This window comes from Bison bison, unplaced genomic scaffold (genome assembly GCF_000754665.1).
Source record: "Bison bison bison isolate TAMUID 2011002044 unplaced genomic scaffold, Bison_UMD1.0 scf7180017864378, whole genome shotgun sequence".
Taxonomy (NCBI): Eukaryota; Metazoa; Chordata; class Mammalia; order Artiodactyla; family Bovidae; genus Bison; species Bison bison.
The window spans coordinates 2,124,400-2,143,438 of record NW_011494950.1 but is presented as its reverse complement, the minus strand read 5'-3'; the positions used below and the strand labels follow the sequence as shown (position 1 = coordinate 2,143,438).

Below are 19,039 nucleotides of genomic sequence, written 5' to 3'. Positions count from 1 at the left end.
TGATGCCATCCAACCATCTCATCCTCTGTCATCCCCTTCTCCTCCCACCTTCAATCTTTCCCAGCATCAGGGTCTTTTCCAATGAGTCAATTCTTTGTATCAGGTGGCCAAAGTATTGGAGTTTCAGCTTCAACATCAGTCCTTCCAATGAATATTCAGGACTGATTTCCTTTAGGATTGACTGGTTTGATCTCCTTGCTGCCCAAGGGACTCTCAAGAGTCTTCTCCAACACCACAGTTCAAAAGCATCAATTCTTTGATACTCAGCTTTCTTTAGAGTCCAACTCTCACATCCATACATGATTATTGAAAAAACCATAGCTTTGACTAGATGGACCTTTGTTGGCAAAGTAATATTTCTGCTTTTTAATATGCTGACTAGCTTTTCTTCCAAAGAGCAAACATCTTTTAATTTCATCACTGCAGTTACTATCTGCAGTGATTTGGGAACCCCCCCAAAAAAATAGTCTCTCACTGTTTCCATTGCCATGAAGTGATGGGATCAGATGCCATGGTGTTAGTTTTCTGAATGTTGAGTTTTAAGCCAACTTTTTCACTCTTCTCTTTCACTTTCATCAAGAGGCTCTTTAGCACTTCTTCACTTTCTGCCATAAGGGTCGTGTCATCTGGATATATGAGGTTATTGATATTTCTCTCAGCAATCTTGATTCCAGCTTGTGTTTCACCCAGTCCAGCATTTCATACGATGTACTCTGCATATAAGTTAAATAAGCAGGGTGACAATATACAGCCTCGACATACTTCTTTCCTGATTTGGAACCACAGTGTTATTCCATGTCCAGTTCTAACTGTTGCTTCTTGACCTCCATACAGATTTCTCAAGAGGTAGGTCAGGTGGTCTGGTATTCCCATCTCTTGAAAAATTTTCCACAGTTTGTTGTGATCCACACAGTCAAAGGCTTTGGCATAGTCAATAAAGCAGAAAAAGATGTTTTTTGGGAACTCTCTTTGCTTTTTCGATGATCCAGCAAATGTTGGCAATTTGATTTCTGGTTCCTCTGCCTTTTCGAAATCCAGCTTGAACATCTGGAAGTTCATGGTTCACGTACTGTTGAAGCCTAGCTTGGAGAATTTTGAGACTACTTTGCTAGTGTGTGAGATGTGTGCAATTTTGCAGTAGTCTGAATATTCTTTGGCACTGCCTTTCTTTGGGATTGGAATGAAAACAGACATACCTGCAAATACTCTTCTATTCTTCTTACATTCTATGTACATCGTGCATGCGGGCAAGGTCAGTTGTGTCTGACTCTTTGTGACCCCATGGACTGTAGACCCCCGCCCAGGCTCCTCAGTCCATGGAATTCTCCAGGCAAGAATACTGGAGTGGGTTGCCATTTCCTCCTCGAGGAGATCTTTCCAACCTAGAGACTGAATCTGCATCCCCTGAGTCTCCTGCATTACAGGCAGATGCTTTACCACTGAGCCATGGGGGAAGCATGTACATCACAATAATGCACTAAATTACAATTGAACAAAAATTGAGAAACGCCTAATCATAAATTTCAACTTTACTGCTGATATTTTAATTTAGAAGCTGTACATTCCTATGCTACAATTAATGAGCCATGGAACCAATAGTGATCTAACCTTATAATTCTACTTCAAATTTCTATGCTTCACACTTGTATATCCTTTTTAAAATTTTTAAAATCTGAAGTACAGTTGATTTTTGGGCTTTCCTCATAGCTCCACTGGTAAAGAATCCAACTGCAATGCAGGAGACCCTGGTTCGATTTTTGGGTAGGGAAGATCCACAGGAGAAGGAATAGGCTACCCACTCTAGTATTCTTGGGCTTCTCTGGTGCCTCAGCTGGTAAAGAATCCGCCTGCCATACGGGAGACCTGGGTTCGAAAGATCCCCTGGAGAAGGGAAAGGCTACCCACTCCAGTATTCTGGCCTGGAGAATTCCATGGACTATAGAGTCCATGAGGTTGCAAAGAGTCGGACACGACTGAGCACCTTTCACTTCACTTCACAGTTCATTTACAATGTTGTGTTAGTTTTCATACTTTTTAATATTTTCTTTAATATAAATTTAATTCAGTATTTTTGATGTATTATTCCTGAAAAAGTTACGTACTTTTGGATTAAGGATATGAAAGAATATCAGATCAGATTAGACTGCAGAAAAGATAAACCATGTCTTTCATGTTGACAAAATGTGCCATTTTTAAGACACTGTAATGCCCAATAAAATGAAAATAGGATTTTAAAAAGCTGGGAGGTAAAAGAATCAACTGTGTAGAGAGAAAACAGGATTACTTTTATTGGCTACTCTATCAACTTAACTTCTCCTAAAATCCTCCTGATCTATTAAATAACTTCAGAACTGAAGTATGCTCTCCTATGGGAGTTGTAAAACAAATTAGATACAATTACAATTCAATACAAATTAAAAAATCAACCTATTTACCCTTAAGATGATTCTTGTTTTAGAAAGCTTTATCGTTTCAGTTAGATCAGAATTTTCCCTAATGAATCAAATGGGCCACTTGATATAACTATAGAGTTTTATATTATATTTTCTACAGAGAAAAATAGTTGCTATGAGTAAATTCTGGAAAACTGTGGTAACTACACCTCCCTAAAGTGAATACAACAAACATCTGTTGCAAGAACTGCTTGGCTTTCAGAAAGTATGTAAAGGGTGTCCTTTTTCCCAGTGTTTTGCTATTACCCCCAAAAAAAAAGCTTAAAATTTTTTTCTCTACTGTCCAGTCTCAAGGCATAAGATCTTAAAATTCTGGTAAGTTAAACACAGATCATTACCAAGTAGGTATATTACAGAAAGGAAAACTATGCAATGCACAAGACTCCGCTTGCTTTCTAAAAAAGCAACAAAATAATGGGGCCTGTTGCTCTCTATCTGTAGGTTACACCATAATTTTAACCATTGTTCCTATCTTAGTTCTCAATACAAACCTAGCAAAACTTGCACTGCAGAGGGAGGAACTAAATATATAACTTCCTGAGGATTTTCACCCTCTGTGGGAATCCTAGTGATAATTCAGTTCTCTCCTATGGTTTTCACCAGCTCCTACCAGTTTCTAAGCTCAAGAGTAAACTGATATTCTTCTTAAATGATAAATGAATTTTTACAGTTTTACTTGAGTGATAGGGTAAATAACTGCAAGTTTTTTGCAAATACATTAAGCACAAAATGCAATAATTTCAATGAGAGTAGGGAAATATAGGGTAAATAACTGCAAGTTTTTTGCAAATACATTAAGCACAAAATGCAATAATTTCAATGAGAGTAGGAAAGTATGCCTCATTTTTTGTAACTGTGTCAAAGTACTGTTCCGTGCTTCTTGGTAAACTGAATGCATTTTCCCTGATCCTGAAAGAACAGAATTTTACCTAAAATACACAGGTATTTTGCAGAGTAAAACATCATCTTTTTAGCATCTGGCAATTAGTGCACACAAATTAGCAGGTAGAAATGAACAGAAATGTTTATACACAACAAAGCACAGGACATGTAATACCTTTAGGCTCAGGAAAGGAAGTAATAAACAGATGACCACTTCTCAACTCATTTCTAATAACATGTAACTCTGCTTACTTCTTAATCTTCTCTCTCCTCTTCTATTTATGCCTACTCCCAACAATTTTGAGGTTACTATTTATGAAAATTTTAAGATTTAATTTCATAATTCCATTTTTATGCTAACACAAAGGTATTAATTCATAAAACATTCCTAGGAGTATTTCAGGAAAGCATCATAATACTACACAGAGAAACCTCTGTCGTACAAGCAATGGGGAAAACAGGAAGCTTCCATTTCTTTCTCTCTCAAATTCAAAGTAAGTTTGAGCACTTCACTATGTCTCAAGTTCAAGATCTGCAATGGAATTTGTCCATGAATTCAATTAGGGCAGTCTAAAGCATAAACATGCACCTGGTGTAGTATGTGTGTGTGTAATCACAGGGAAATGCTTTACTTAGAGCAGTCTTCAAAATGGCATTTGCAAATTCCACCACAAGTGGAAATTTTGTAGAAAATTCATTTAAAATGGATATGAATAAAAAGCAAAGTCAAAGACACATATGCTCCAGTATATACAAGCTTAGAATAATTTTCAAAGTATATCTATGATTACCCTACATTCATAACCTCTTCTTACTGAAAAAATGAATTGTCAGGCGAGTGTATTCTCGGTTCTGTCTCGTCTCAACAAAAATTTGAAGTGACAGACGTTAGATAGCTGTCCTCTTCCTAGAAGAGGCAGCCAGCCAACAATCACATGGCATACTCTTAAGCAATTAATTGTTACAAGCTACCTTTATTCAATGTAGCAGTCTTTAATTCCTATGGAGGATTACTATGAGTCATATGTTAGGTTTACGGAACATATTAGCTTCACTTTTTGATGTCTATGGAAACATATAAACAGCTTCTAATTTAAAAGCAAAATAAAATCTTTTCAGCTATAGCACATGTCTTTAAAGTGATTTGAAGTGTTACATAATATCTATTTCATATCATAACCTGTATTTATTCATGTATAAATACATCTGTGTATTACTACACATAATATGTTATTAAACATGTATTATTAATACACACAGGATGTTATATGGTGTATGTATATTCTGTAATACTTTCATATATTTTCCATAGTAAATCTAAGGATATCAATGCCTTTTTAGCAAATCACCTTATAAACTAATCTAACATTTATAACTAACCATCATTACACTATTACATCCATTTTACAGACAGAAAAACTGGTGTTAAGAGGTTAAAAAAATGTACCTGAGGTCTTAAGAAGCAATCAGGAAGGCACCACAACTACATTGCTGAAGATCTGCACATTGTTGATTGTTTGAACAGATTTGTATTTTTCTTTTTTATCTTAATCATTTAATATTATCTGTACGGTATTTCAGCACTACTTAATGCTGAATAAGGCAACTAAAGATACATATAAGCTCTGTTTAATACGAAATCCCTGCCTTCTTTACTACTTTCCTAAAATAAATGAAAATACTCTGTATATGGTACCTCCTACACTCAGTATACTTCAAAGTGAATTAGGAAATCAATCCCACTCACTTCACATTAAAAAAGAATCACATTATTTGCATTTCACAGGTAAGAAAGCAGGCACAAGGACAAAGCTATCTGCCAATAGGTCCCACACAAAGTGGGAAGGAGTCTGGAGTTAGAACATGTTATATCCTTGGCTCCTCATCTGTTTTTCAGACTAAAGGGCGGTGTGGCTTGTATTACTCTAAAGTCAATAAAAAAAAAAGCACAGAACTTTTGAAGTAGGGGGAGGTGGTGGTGATAGAACATCCCAAGAGTTACGGTGAAAAGGAGTACATCAAAAGTTTAGATTTCACTGTACTTAAGGTTCAACTTCACTATCATTTAAGTTTTGAAAGCCATTCATGTATCTTATTACTCTAGTACCATGAATCAGAAACTCTGCTGAGACTGTGGTTATCTGCCCAGAATTAGTCTCATGCTTTTATAGGAGAGACACAAGCTAAGAAATGAAATTAAATATGGAAGATAAAGAACAGGTCCATATTAAAAGGTATTCGGTAGCATGGAACTTGCAAGATAAGACATCAATTTTCAGCCTCGCTGATTACAGAATAGTACCCACTGCTTCTAGTAAGCAGTGGGCATTACAGGGGACAACAACATGACATCTGAGGGCGAATGATGCATGGTAATACATATGATGATGCATGCCTTGAAAAGAAGAATGAACTAAGTAAGCTGGTAGGCTAAAAAAACAAAAGTTAAATAACCAGGCCTTTAGCGCTCAAAAATAGATGAGAAATATATTCAGATAAATCCTCTAACTTTTGCTAAATGGTTAAAAAAAAAACCACCTATGATCTCAAAGTGGGGTTAGAGGTATATGAATAATACTTTCCATAAGATTAATACAGGCTTTCTTTTTTCATAACCTAAAATTTCATGTTGAGAAGCAGTATAACCAGCATATCTCTAATTACAGGAATTTTTTCAGATTCCAGCATGGCAGCACAAGTGCAACAAACAGTCAGACCAAGAGTTGTTACCTTCGTGAGACATACCTCTTGTACTGATCGAGCAGCTGGCTTGTCTTGATGATTGGCCAATATTAAAAAGGGTAAAGTGCATAATTGTGGGTGCTGAAGAGCTGAGTGCAGTTCATTTCTAGCAGTCTCTAAATCATCTTCTGAAGAGGCACTGTCTAATACAAATATTACCCCTTGAGATCCTTGGTAGTAGCGGCTCCAGTATTTCCGGATATTATCAGCCCCTGTCAAAAACAAAACAAATTCTCTTTTTAAAAATAGCTTTCAGCAACATGAAAAATGTTCCCAACAGTAATTTCCTATTGGACACCAACATTGCTTTGAAAATTAAGTGCAGAGATCACATTTGATGAGAACAAAGGCATTAGAGACAATGGTTAGATATGGCCTTGAAGGAGAACACAGAAGTTTAAGAGTCATTCTTCATGCCTTTCTTATCAAAATATGGAAGAAAGAATCAGGTTAAGTACTTCTTAAACGCAAAAGAATGTTTTCAGATTTGCTTAATAGTCCCGAATAAACTACCCTCTCTATAAACTGAGTCTGAGGCTAACTCAGAGAGCAGAATAACAAAGCTGTTCACCAAGGGTTCTCTCCATACCATTAACATCAGTAAGAGAACCACTTAGTGATCAGGGCAACCTTGTTTAATTTAAACAGAAAGCTATTAGCACAATACCTTATGTGCCAAAGTGCTAAACTCTTAATGAAGTAAAATGTTGGCCTTTGGCACATTTGTATAACTCCGTTTGGCAAGAATCTGCCAGTCAATGCAGAAGACATAAGAGTTTCGATCCCTGGGTCAGGAAGATCCCCTGGAAAAGGAAATTGCAACCCACTCCAGTATTCTTGCCTGGAAAATTCCATGGACAGAAGAGCGTGGTGGGCTACAGTCCATAGAGTCCCAAAGAGTCAGATATGACCGAGCATGCACGCATACTCATGGCCTCAGTGGGATGGATATTAATAAAATAAGACAGTAAGATTCTCATCAGCCAGGGCCAAGTCTTATTCCTTATTGTGTTTCAAACATCTAGCATAATTTATAATTAAAAGTTTGATACAAGAATGAGGAAAATGAGGGAAGAAGGAAATGGAATTATATAATAATTAGGCTTCCAACTCTGAGGAAACTGGGGCCAAGAGATGTGAAGTGACTAAGCTCCACTGATGTATACAGTAAATCACAAACTTGAGGTCTGCGTCTGAATAAGTAGACAACTTGCTCAGGGAGGGTGTGGGTATTTCCCACAAAATAATGATGAATAATTCCTTTTCTTTGATTCATGAATAACATGGGCAATTTGTGTGTGTGCAGCATGCATGTGTGTGCAGTGGGGGGGTGTGTGGAGAGGGGGATTATATAACCAATACAAGTTATGGGTTATTTAACAAAAATTTGGTATCAAGGAATTTCACCGATTTCATACATATAATCAAGTTATAACTAGTTAAAAACTATATTTTAGTCATCTATGGAACATCTAGCTTCTGTGGTGGATCTAGTGTGCTCAGAGTTAGGAATTCAGAGCAGAGACTGGAACTGGTGTGTACTGGCCGCCAAGAGTAAAATGTGTGTCTCTTCTCAAACTGTGTTAAGTGAAATCATTTTGGTAGCTTGGAAATGGACAGCGTAGGAGTATTTTCCCCAAGAAAAAATCAGGAAAAGCTATCTGTCAGGTCTTTCCTTCCGCTGGAGAGCCAATTTACCATGGGATGACACTGAGAAGAGGAAAAATTATAAAGGGACATATTAGGGTTCTCTGGGAGTAAGGGATGAGTCATCTGTTCAGTCTGGGCAAGTCTCTTAAAAGAGTAATATCAATCAAACGGCTACCATTTATTAACCACTTCTACATTCCAGGCACAGAGCTAAGTATTGTTGAAAAAATAGCTCAGGTAATTCTTACAACAAAATTTAAAAGGAAATTGCAACCCACTCCAGTATTCTTGCCTGGAAAATTTCATGGACAGAGGAGCCTGTGGAATTTAAAATTTTAAAATTTAAAAGGGAGGTATAATTGAATTAGGCTTTGAAACTTATTTTGAGATTCTAAAATCTGGGGTATTCATTATAATATTGTATAAAAATAACCAGGTAAACATTAACATCAAGGGAATTTGATGTTGAATAACCTTAAATATCTAGACTAGAGATCTTTTCAAGAAAATTAGAGATACCAAGGAACATTTCATGCAAAGATGGGTGCAATAAAGAACAGAAACGGTATCACCTAACAGAAGCTGAAGATATTAAGAAGAGGTGGCAAGAATACACAGAAGACTATACAAAAAAGATCTTAATGACCCAGATAACCATGATGGTGTGATCAGTCACCTACAGCCAGACATTCTGGAGTGTGAAGTCAAGTGGCCCTTAGGAAGCATCACTACAAACAAAGCTAGTGGAGGTGATGGAATTTCAGCTGAGCTATTTCAAATCCTAAAAGATGATGCTGTACAAGCACTGACTCAATATATCAGCAAATTTAGAAAACCCGAAAGTGGCCACAAGCTTAGAAAGGTCAGTTTTCATTCCAATCCCAAAGAAAGGCAAGCCAAAGAATGTTCAAACTACCACAATTGTACTCATGACACAGTCTAGCAAAGTAATGCTCAAAATGCTCTAAGCTAGGCTTCAACAGTACATCAACTGGATTTCAAAAAGGCAGAGGAACCAGAGATCAAATTGCCAACATCCAATGCATCATAGGAAAAACAAGAGAATTCCACAAAAATATCTGCTTCATGGACTACACCAAAGCCTTTGACTGTGTGGATCACAACAAACTATGGAAAATTCTTCAAGAGAAGGGAATAGCAAACCACCTTACCTGCCTCCTGAGAAATCAGTATGCAGGTCAAGAAGCAATAGTTAGAACTGGACATGGAATCCAGACTGCAGGGAGAAATATCAATAACCTCAGATATGCAGGTTACACCATCTTTATGGCAGAAAGTGAAGAGGAACTAAAGAGCATTTGGTGAAAGTGAAAGAGGAGAGAGAAAACGTTGGCTTAAAACTCAACATTCAAAAAACTAAGATTATGGTATCTGGTGCCATCACTTCATGGCAAATAGATGGGAATACAATGAAAACAGTGACAGACTTTATTTTCTTGGGCTCCAAAGTGACTGCAGATGGTGACTCCGTAGAGTTTGAGAAAGGTCTGGGAGTTGGTATTGAACAGGGAAGCCTGGTGTGCTGCAGTCCATGGGATTGCAAAGAGTTAGGACTAAGAGACTGAACAGAACTGAACTGAACCTTAAATATGCAAAGATAGAGGATACAAGCAGGGTTGATGCCTATCAGACATGGTCCAACCAAGAAAACAAAACAAGGAGAGGAAATTTATGCTCAGTTCAATTCAGTTGCTCAGTCATGTCCAACTCTTTGCAACCCCATGAGTCGCAGCACACCAGGCCTCCCTGTCCATCACCAACTCCCGGAGTTCACCCAAACCCATGTCTATCGAGTCAGTGATGCCATCCAGCCATCTCATCCTCTGTCGTCCCCTTCTCCTCCTGCCCCCAATCCTTCCCAGCATCAGGGTCTTTTCCAATGAATTAACTCTTTGCATGAGGTGGCCAAAGTATTGGAGCTTCAGCTTCAACATCAGTCCTTCCAATGAACACCCAGGACTGATTTCCTTTAGGATGGACTGGTTGGATCTCCTTGCAGTCCAAGGGACTCTCAAAAGTCTTCTCTAACACCACAGTTCAAAAGCATCAATTCTTCGGCACTCAGCTTTGTTCACCGTTCAACTCTCATATCCATACATGACTACTGGAAAAACCATAGACTTGACTAGACAGACTAATGTCTTGACTTGACTTGACTAATGTCTCTGCTTTTTAATATGCTATCTAGGTTGGTCATAACCTTCCTTCCAAGGAGTAAGCGTCTTTTAATTTCATGGCTGCAGTCACCATCTGCAGTGATTTTGGAGCCCAGAAAAATAAAGTCTGACACTGTTTCCACTGTTTCCCCATCTATTTGCCATGAAGTGATGGGACCAGATGCCATGATCTTCATTTTCTGAATGTTGAGCTTTAAGCCAACTTTTTCACTCTCCTCCTTCACTTTCAATTTATGCTACAGATTATTTAATAAAGGGAATTAGTTTCATAAGTGATGGTAGAACTAAGAAAACAACAGTGGCACTGAAATTAGCAATATCTTAGGTCAAGTTCCCTATGTGCAGAGCCTGAGATGTGTCTCTTACACACTTGAGTATACGCAGAGTTCTGTCAGGAGAAACTGGAGTGAAAGCAGAAAGGGACCATGCAAAGATATGGTTTCAGAAATCTAGCCTCAGCCTGATCCAGTGAGGCGTTCTAGAGTGTGGACTGAACTGCGGAAGTCACCCAGTCCAAATGGCAAGGGGGCTGGGCTGTTTCACCCCTGAATAGTCGTTGGCTATGAGCCATCTCTAGGGAACAGAGAGGGTGGTGGGGCATGATCTCATAATCTCCCCAATATATTTCGTTGAGGCAATTACTGTCAGCCAAGGGCAGGCCTCTGGAGAAGGGTACAGGTGTGAGTCATTAGCAGCCAATACCCGCAGCAGCTGGGAGATGGAGGCACTGGCCCAATAAAGGAGATCTGGGTAGGATATCAACAGCATCTGCTATAGGCTACATCCAGACATTATCCATATGAGAGAGGAACATCCATAAGCTTGAAGAACAAAAGTAGAGACAGTATTACCTGGTGGTAAATGTCTAAAACAACAAAAATGCTGTGTGCACATGTATCCATACACAAGCTTTTTATAAATTTTACCAACAAAAATGATGTGTAGTACACAATTTTAATATAATAAGAACATATGCAACATACCTTGTCACAAGTTCCATAGAGCTCATTAGTGCTCACAGAATGCTTTCATTGATTTCACCAAACTTTTGTATCTATAGCCAACCAACAGCTGAGGTTGACCAACTACAGTTCTGAAATAACAGTTGGTTGTACAAAATGTTTACATGTATTAATTCACTAGCCATGATAGTCTTACGAGGTAGGTGTTTTTATCACTCTCATTTTATCAATAAAATGTGTCTGGTTTTATAATATGTCCAAGGCTAAACAACTAGGAATATATTTAGGTTTGGTGTGATTGAAATAGAAGGATCATTGACTACAGAAGTGACAAAGCCAAATAAAGAACTCTACTATCACATAAGCTAAGACAGGGTGGGAAAGGGGAAGGGAACCTGTTAGAATAAAAGGTACCTCCATGCTTATACATATTAATGCTCAGAGTGGGAACCTGTCCAAGAACATTTCCCAACCAATTAATTGAACGAATAGTATTATTAAGTGCCTATTCTATACAAGTCACTGAGCTAGAACCTATAAGAAGTATTTAGAAAGCCATTATTCCTCTTAGCTCAAACTCTCAAAGCTTGTAAAGTAATCTTGATTACAAATGAGGCCTGTAACTGTATGAGAGGAAGAAAACATGGCCATACAATTGGAGGGTATCCAGAGAGCCAAGGGCTTCCCTGGTAGTTCAGCTGGTAAAGAATCTGTCTGCAATGCGAATTCCTGGATCAGGTTCCTGGGTTTGATTCCTGAGTCAGGAAGATCCGCTGAAGAAGGGATAGGCTACCCACTCCAGTATTCTTGGGCTTCCCTGGTGGCTTAGCTGGTAAAGAATCTGCCCGAAATGTGGAAGACCTGGGTTCGATCCCTGGGTTGGGAAGATCCCCTGGAGAAGGGAATGGCTACCCACTCCAGTATTCTGGCCTGGACTGTATAGTCCATGGGGTCACAAAGAGTTGGACACGACTGGACTGAGCAACTTTCACTTTCACTTCAGGGAGTCAAGTACAACAAAAAGAAAACCAGATGCATGTTTTAATGGAACTTGTCCAGTAGAAATACATGGAACATACCAGAACACCAACTTGTGAAGTATTTTCATCTGGCACATTTAGGAGCACATAAGTCACCTAGTCAGAGAAGGCAATGGCACCCCACTCCAGTAAATGCCTGGAAAATCCCATGGATGGAGGAGCCTGGTGGGCCGCAGCCCATGGGGTCGCTAAGAGTCGGACAAGACTCAGCGACTTCACTTTCACTTTTCACTTTCATGATGCATTGGAGAAGGCAATGGCAACCCACTCCAGTGTTCTTGCCTGGAGAATCCCGGGGACGGGGGAGCCTCGTGGGCTGCCATCTATGGGGTCGCACAGAGTCGGACACGACTGAAGCAACTTAGCAGCAGCAGCAAGTCACCTAGTGAGATTAAATGACAATCCTAAGGCTGTCCTGGTAGATGAAACAAATCCAAAGACAAATACCACAACTTTAAAAAATGCCCTGTGTATGACATAATATATGAATACATTATTATTAAAACTGAAAGACTTTTTTCTTTCATCTTTAAGCCACATCTGCTCAATCTTAGCATTTCTGACTTTCATCACAAGCTCTGAGCTTGGAATTCTAAGTTTCATTTCAGCCTTCCACACAATAGCTTCAGTCAGCAGCAGCTTCAATACAGATCAGGGCCAGGGAAACCAGCACAGGGCGATGGGTGGGATACAGCTGGTTAGTCCAGCCGAGTGGCCTCAGTTCAGTTACCAGATTCAAGTAAGAAATGGATGTTGTCATCCACCCAGCTGCCAAGTGCTTTGAGATGTGAGCCTAACTGGGGAAATTCAGAACACCTGTTTGATGCCCGCATCTCAGCCTTTCTAACTCACAAACCAAATCTACACAGGGTAATACACACAGGACATAGTATCCAACAGCATTTAGAGCCCACTCTTATTTTAATGAGTGGAAACTGCTTGCTCTGTGTCCCTGAAATTACAATTGTTATATAAAAAGGATACCTGATCTATATTTTCTTCTTTTAAATTAAAAACCAAATGAGTGGTTTAAGCAGTAGAGGGATTGGGTGGAAGATGTTGCCAAATACTCTCATTACCCAAGTCGGATACCACCTAACAGTTAATTCTGAGAGCAATCGATCACAACAGCCTGGTTCACGGCATCACAACAAGAGAGAGAAGACGGGAGCATAAAGTCCTCCATGGCAGGTTCATTTCTATGGCACATCACAGACTTGTTCCATTAATTTCGCTAAAAGATATCAATCATAAATATTCATTGGAAGGACTGATGCTGAAGCTGAAGCTCCAATACTTTGGCCATCTGATGCAAAGAGCCGACTCACTGGAAAAGACCCTGATGCTGGCGAAGACTGAGGGCAGGAGGAGAAGGAGACAAGAGGATGAGATGGTTAGATGGCATCACCAACTAAAAGGACATGAGTTTGAGCAAACTCCGGGAGAGAGTAAAGGACAGGGAAGCCTGGCATGCTGCAGCATAACACGACTTAACAACGGAACGACAAAAATGAGAGATATCTACTCAGCATCAGATACTAACTTAGGTGCTGACTTAGCAGCAGAAGCTGGGGACACAGAAGGAAACAAAACCAGACCAGACTGTCCGTCTTCATAGCACTCACATTCCAGCAGAGCCATTCTATCATTACAGAGGTTAAAAACACCAGGGACTGGTACTCCCAGCCTCTCTCTGGCCACGTGGGCATATGAGTCAGTTCTGGTGAAATGGGACTCAACAAAAGTCTGCTTGGAGCTTCTGGAAAGATTTTGCTCCTCAACAACAAGAATGATGCCCAAAGAGAGCTGCCTCTTTCTTCCAGTGTTTAGATTTCATTAGGCAGTCAGGTGATGCTTTGAACACTGCTAGTCTTCTAACAGCTTTGAAGGACACATACCACTATTTTGAAGATGTCAGAATGGGAAGACAGAAAGAGCCTGGATCTTTGAGAACAGTGCGTAGCAGCAGAACCTATCTGCTAAATTGTGAGGACTCATTCTTTGGGCACACTAAACGCCAATTATTCAAGCCAATTTTAGAAGACAATTTTGTTATTTGTAGCATCCCCTCCCCCACAAAAAAGCTCAGTTCCCTCATATTAAATTAAGAGGCTAGGGTTAGGCTAGCTACATGTGGCTACTGAGCCGTTGAAATGTAGCTAGTGCAACTGAATAACTGAATTTTCTATATTATTTTAATTTATTTGGCTTTGCCCAGGGCACTCAGGCAGACCAGGCTCCAGCAGCCAGAGAACATTCCCAGACAAAGAATTCCAGGAGGTTTAAGCTGTTGAAAAATCAGTCTGGTGCTCATGGAAATGGGGTGATAGGGGACACCAACAAAGCTTCCTTTAGCTACCTCCCAAAATAGCATATAAATGTCAGTTTAGGCCATTTGACTAGCTATTTCCTCAGGAGCAGAAGCCCCCCCCCCCTCGATTCATTATTATGTGTAAATAAATAACCAAGACTTGATTTACTCAACAATCATATATTTTCTAGCTGAAGAAGTAGCCATTCCTCAAGATATTTTCTATAGGCTCAGGGAACATTCTTTTAATAATTACAAGATGTTATTTGCTATTTTCACCACATTGACATTTTCACTAATGGTGCAAAACAAAGGTGAATAAACCTGCAGGCATCCTATCATGATCAGAGGCACTGGCTGTAAACGAGTAGTCACTGTACCCTTGACCGCCATGTAGGGGTGGGGGTGGGGTGGCATGAATTTCACTTAAGAATGAACTAAATAAAGCAGTGAATAGTCTTAGTTTTATCACATTAGCTCTTAAAAATGCCAGTTTAAAAAAAAAAAAGAAAATGAGAAGCAGACAAAAAGCATTTTTGCTACACACTAAAGCACATGGTTGTTTGCAGGATAAACACTGGTGCAACTGAACTGTGAGCTCAACTGCTGCTGCTGCTGCTAAGTCGCTTCAGTCGTGTCCGACTCTGTGAGACCCCATAGACGGCAGCCCACCAGGCTCCCCCGTCCCTGGGATTCTCCAGGCAAGAACACTGGAGTGGGTTGCCATTTCTTTCTCCAATGCATGAAAGTGAAAAGTGAAAGTGAAGTCGCTCAGTCGTGTCTGACTCTTAGCGACCCCATGGACTGTAGCTTACCAGGGTCCTCCATCCACGGGATTTCCCAGGCAAGAGTACTGGAGTGGGGTGCCATCGCCTTCTCCGGTGAGCTAAACTAGTTGTTCATAATTTCCTGGAACCACATTTTTACTTGAAGTTTCAACTGAAAAATTATTACATTCAGTCTTGAGTATCTGATAGACATTTTCTCAAAAATGACTCTGTAAACTTGAAACTTGAAGAAAAACAACTGACACTATTTGCTGTGAGTGGTAAAATCTGTTCTCAAGCCAAAACAAGGATTTTGGAAAAGGTTTTGTGTCAGAGAGATCTTGACAGCCACTCAATGATAAGATTGATAATGGTATTAACAGACAGATATTTGTAATAAAATGTGTCAACATCTGAAAGATCTACCTAACTTATTAATCAATATTTCCCAAATGAAAAATGTACAATGTACAAAATCATGCATAGGTAAAAAAAACACACTCAAAGCACAAGACTGATCAATGGATGTAACATAACTGAATACAAAACATTCACAGAGGTGAATTTTTCAGATACCACATTGCAAATGATGATTAAAAAATACAAAGTGAAACTTTTTTTGTTTGAGTTAAAGAATAAAATGTGAAAACGTAGAGAGTCAGTTCATTCGCTCAGTTGTGTCTGACTCTTTGCAACCCCATGGACTGCAGCACCCCAGGCCTCCTTGTGCATCACCAACTCCCAAAGTTTACTCAAACTCATGTCAGTTGAGTTGCTAATGCCATTCAATCATCTCATCCTCTGTCTTCCCCTTCTCCTCCCACCTTCAATCTTTCCCGAACATCAGGGCCTTTTCAAGTAAGTCAGTTCTTCATATCAGGTGGCCAAAGTATTAGAGTTTCAGCTTCAACATCAGTCCTTCAATGCATATTTAGGACTGATTTCCTTTAGGATGAAGTGGTTGGATCTCCTTGCAGTCCAAGGGACTCTTAAGAGTCTTCTCCAATGCCACAGTTCAAAAGTATCAATTCTTTGGTGCTCAGTATTCTTTATAGTCCAACTCTCACATCCTTACATGACTACTGGAAAAACCATAGTTTTGACTAGACTTTTGCTGGCAAAGTAATGTCTGTGCTTTCTAATATGCTGTCTAGGTTGGCCATAACTTTCCTTCCAAGGAGTAAGCATCATTTAATTTCATGGCTGCAATCACCATCTGCAGGGATTTTGGGGCCCAGAAAAATAAAGTCTGACACTGCTTCCACTGTTTCCCCATATCTGCCATGAAGTGATAGGACCGGATGCCATGATCTTGGTTTTCTGAATGTCGAGCTTTAAGCCAACTTTTTCACTCTCCACTTTCATCAAGAGGCTCTTTAGTTCTTCTTCACTTTCTTCCATAAGGGTAGTGTCATCTGCATATCTGAGGTTATTGATATTAGTCCCGGCAATCTTGATTCCAGCTTGTGCTTCATCCAGCCCAGCGTTTCTCATGATGTACTCTGCACATAAGTTAAATAAGCAAGGTGACAATATACAGCCTTGACATACTCCTTTTCCTATTTGGAACCAGTCTGTTGTTCCATGTCCAGTTCTAACTGTTGCTTCCTGACCTGCATACACGTTTCTCAAGAGGCAGGTCAGGTGGTCTGGTATTCCCATCTCTTTCAGAATTTTCCAGTTTATTATGATCCACACAATCAAAGGTTTTGGCATAGTCAATAAAGCAGAAATAGATGTTTTTCTGGAACTCTCTTGCTTTTTCGATGATCCATCGGATGTTGTCAATTTGACCTCTGGTTCTCTACCTTTTCTAAAACCAGCTTAAACATCTGGAAGTTCATGGTTCACGTATTGCTGAAGCCTGGCTTAGAGAATTTTAAGTATTACTTTACTAGCGTGTGAGATGAGTGCAATTGTGCGGTAGTTTGAGCATTCTTTGGCATTGCCTTTCTTTGGGATTGGGATGAAAACTGACCTTTTCCAGTACCTAATAAGTATTGAAATATATAAGTATCAATACATGCACATAAGCTATTATATATAAACAAAAATTCTCTGAGGTCTCAATAATTTAAGAAAACACAGGGTCTAGGATCACATATAGGTTTCAATAATTATAGACTGTTGTTATTGTTGTTCAGTTGCTAAGTCATGTCCCATTCTTTGCGATTCTGTTGACTGTGGCGCATCAGGCTTTGCTGTCATTCACTGCCTTCTGGTGTTGGTTCAATCAAACTCATGTCCATCAAGTTGATGATTCCATCCAACCATCTCATTCTCTGTCACCCCCTTCTCCTCCTGCCCTCAATCTTTCCCAGAATCAGGGTTTTTTTTCAATAAGTCGACTCATCACATCAGATGGCCAAAGTACTGGAGCTTCAGCTTCAGCATCAGTCCTTCCAATGAATATTTACGGTTAATTTCCTTTACCTTTGACTGGTATCCTTGCAGTCCAAGGGACACTCAACAGTCTTCTCTAGCACCACAATTCAAAAGCATCAATTCTTCAGTGCTCAGCCTTCTTTATGGTCCAACTCTCACATCCATACATGACTACTAGAAAAATCACAGCTTTAACTATAGGTACCTTCATCAGCAAAGTGATGTCTCTGCTTTTTAATATGCTGTCTAGATGTTTCATAGCTTTTCTTCTAAGGAGCATGTGTATTTAATTTCATGGCTGCTGATACAGTCCACAGTTATTCTGGAGTCCAAGAAAATAAAATCTGTCACTGTTTTCACCTTTTCCCCATCCATTTGCCATGAAGTGACAGGACTGGATAACAAGATTTTTGTTTTTTGAATGTTGAGTTTTAAGCCAGATTTTTCATACTCCTCTTTAACCTTCATTTAGCAACTCATTGGTTCCTCTTTGCTTTCTGCTGTTTAGAGTGGTATCATTTGTATATCTGAGGTTGTTGATATTTCTCTTGGCAATCTTGGTTCTAGTTTGTGATTCATCCAGCCTGGCATTTCTCATGATGTACTGCACAAAGAAGTTAAATAAGCAGGGTAACAGCCTTGACGTACTCCTTTCCCAATTTTGAACCAGTCTTTTGTTCCGGGACGGGTTCTAACTGTTGCTTCTTCGCCTGCATACAGGTTTCTAAGGAGGCAGCTAAGATGGTCCGGTATTTGCATCTCTTGAAGAATTTTCCACAGTTTGTTGTGATCCACACAGTCCAATGCTTTAATGTAGTCAATGAAGCAGAAATAAGACTTGGAATTCCCTTGCTTTTTCTATGACCTAACTGATGTTGGCAATTTGATCTCTGGTTTCTCTGACTTTTCTAAATCCAGCTTGCATTATCTGGAAGTTCTCAGTTCATGAACTGTTGAAGTATAGCTTGAAGGATTTGGAGCATTACTTTGCTAGCATATGAAATGAGTGCAGTTGTACTATAATTGACTATGCCAAATCCTTTGACTGTGTGGATCACAAGAAACTGTGGAAAATTCTTCAAGAGATGGGAATACCAGACCACCTGACCTGCCTCTTGAGAAACATGTATGCTGGTCAGGAAGCAACAGTTAGAACTGGACATGGAACAACAGACTGGTTCCAAATAGGAAAAGGAGTACGTCAAGGCTGTATACTGTCACTCTGCTTATTTAACTTCTATGAAGAGTACATCATGAAAAACACTGGGCTGGATGAAGCACAAGCTGGAATCAAGATTGCCGGAAGAAATATCAATAACTTCAGATATGCAGATGACACCACCCTTACGGCACAAAGTGAAGAGGAACTAAAAAGCCTCTTGATGAAAGTGAAAGTGGGGAGTGAAAAGGTTGGCTTAAAGCTCAACTTTCAGAAAACTAAGATCATGGCATCTGGTCCCATCACTTCATGGGAAATAGATGGGGAAATAGTGGAAACAGTGGCAGACTTTATTTTTTGGAGCTCCAAAATCACTGCAGATGGTGACTGCAGCCATGAAATTAAAAGACACTTACTCCTTGGAAGGAAAGTTATGACCAACCTAGATAGCATATTCAAAAGCAGAGACATTACTTTGCCAACAAAGGTC

At 39.5% G+C, this 19,039-nt stretch overlaps 1 protein-coding gene across 1 annotated transcript in view; it reads right to left on the bottom strand.

The window, feature by feature from the left end:
• The window catches only part of ARL15 (ADP-ribosylation factor-like 15), a 473,050-nt gene that overhangs the window by 224,531 nt on the left and 229,480 nt on the right, over window positions 1-19,039 (bottom strand). Inside the window, exon 4 of the mRNA XM_010857165.1 lies at window positions 6,081-6,289. Coding sequence (XP_010855467.1) covers window positions 6,081-6,289 — 209 coding nt within the window. The remainder of the gene's footprint in view (window positions 1-6,080; window positions 6,290-19,039) is intronic.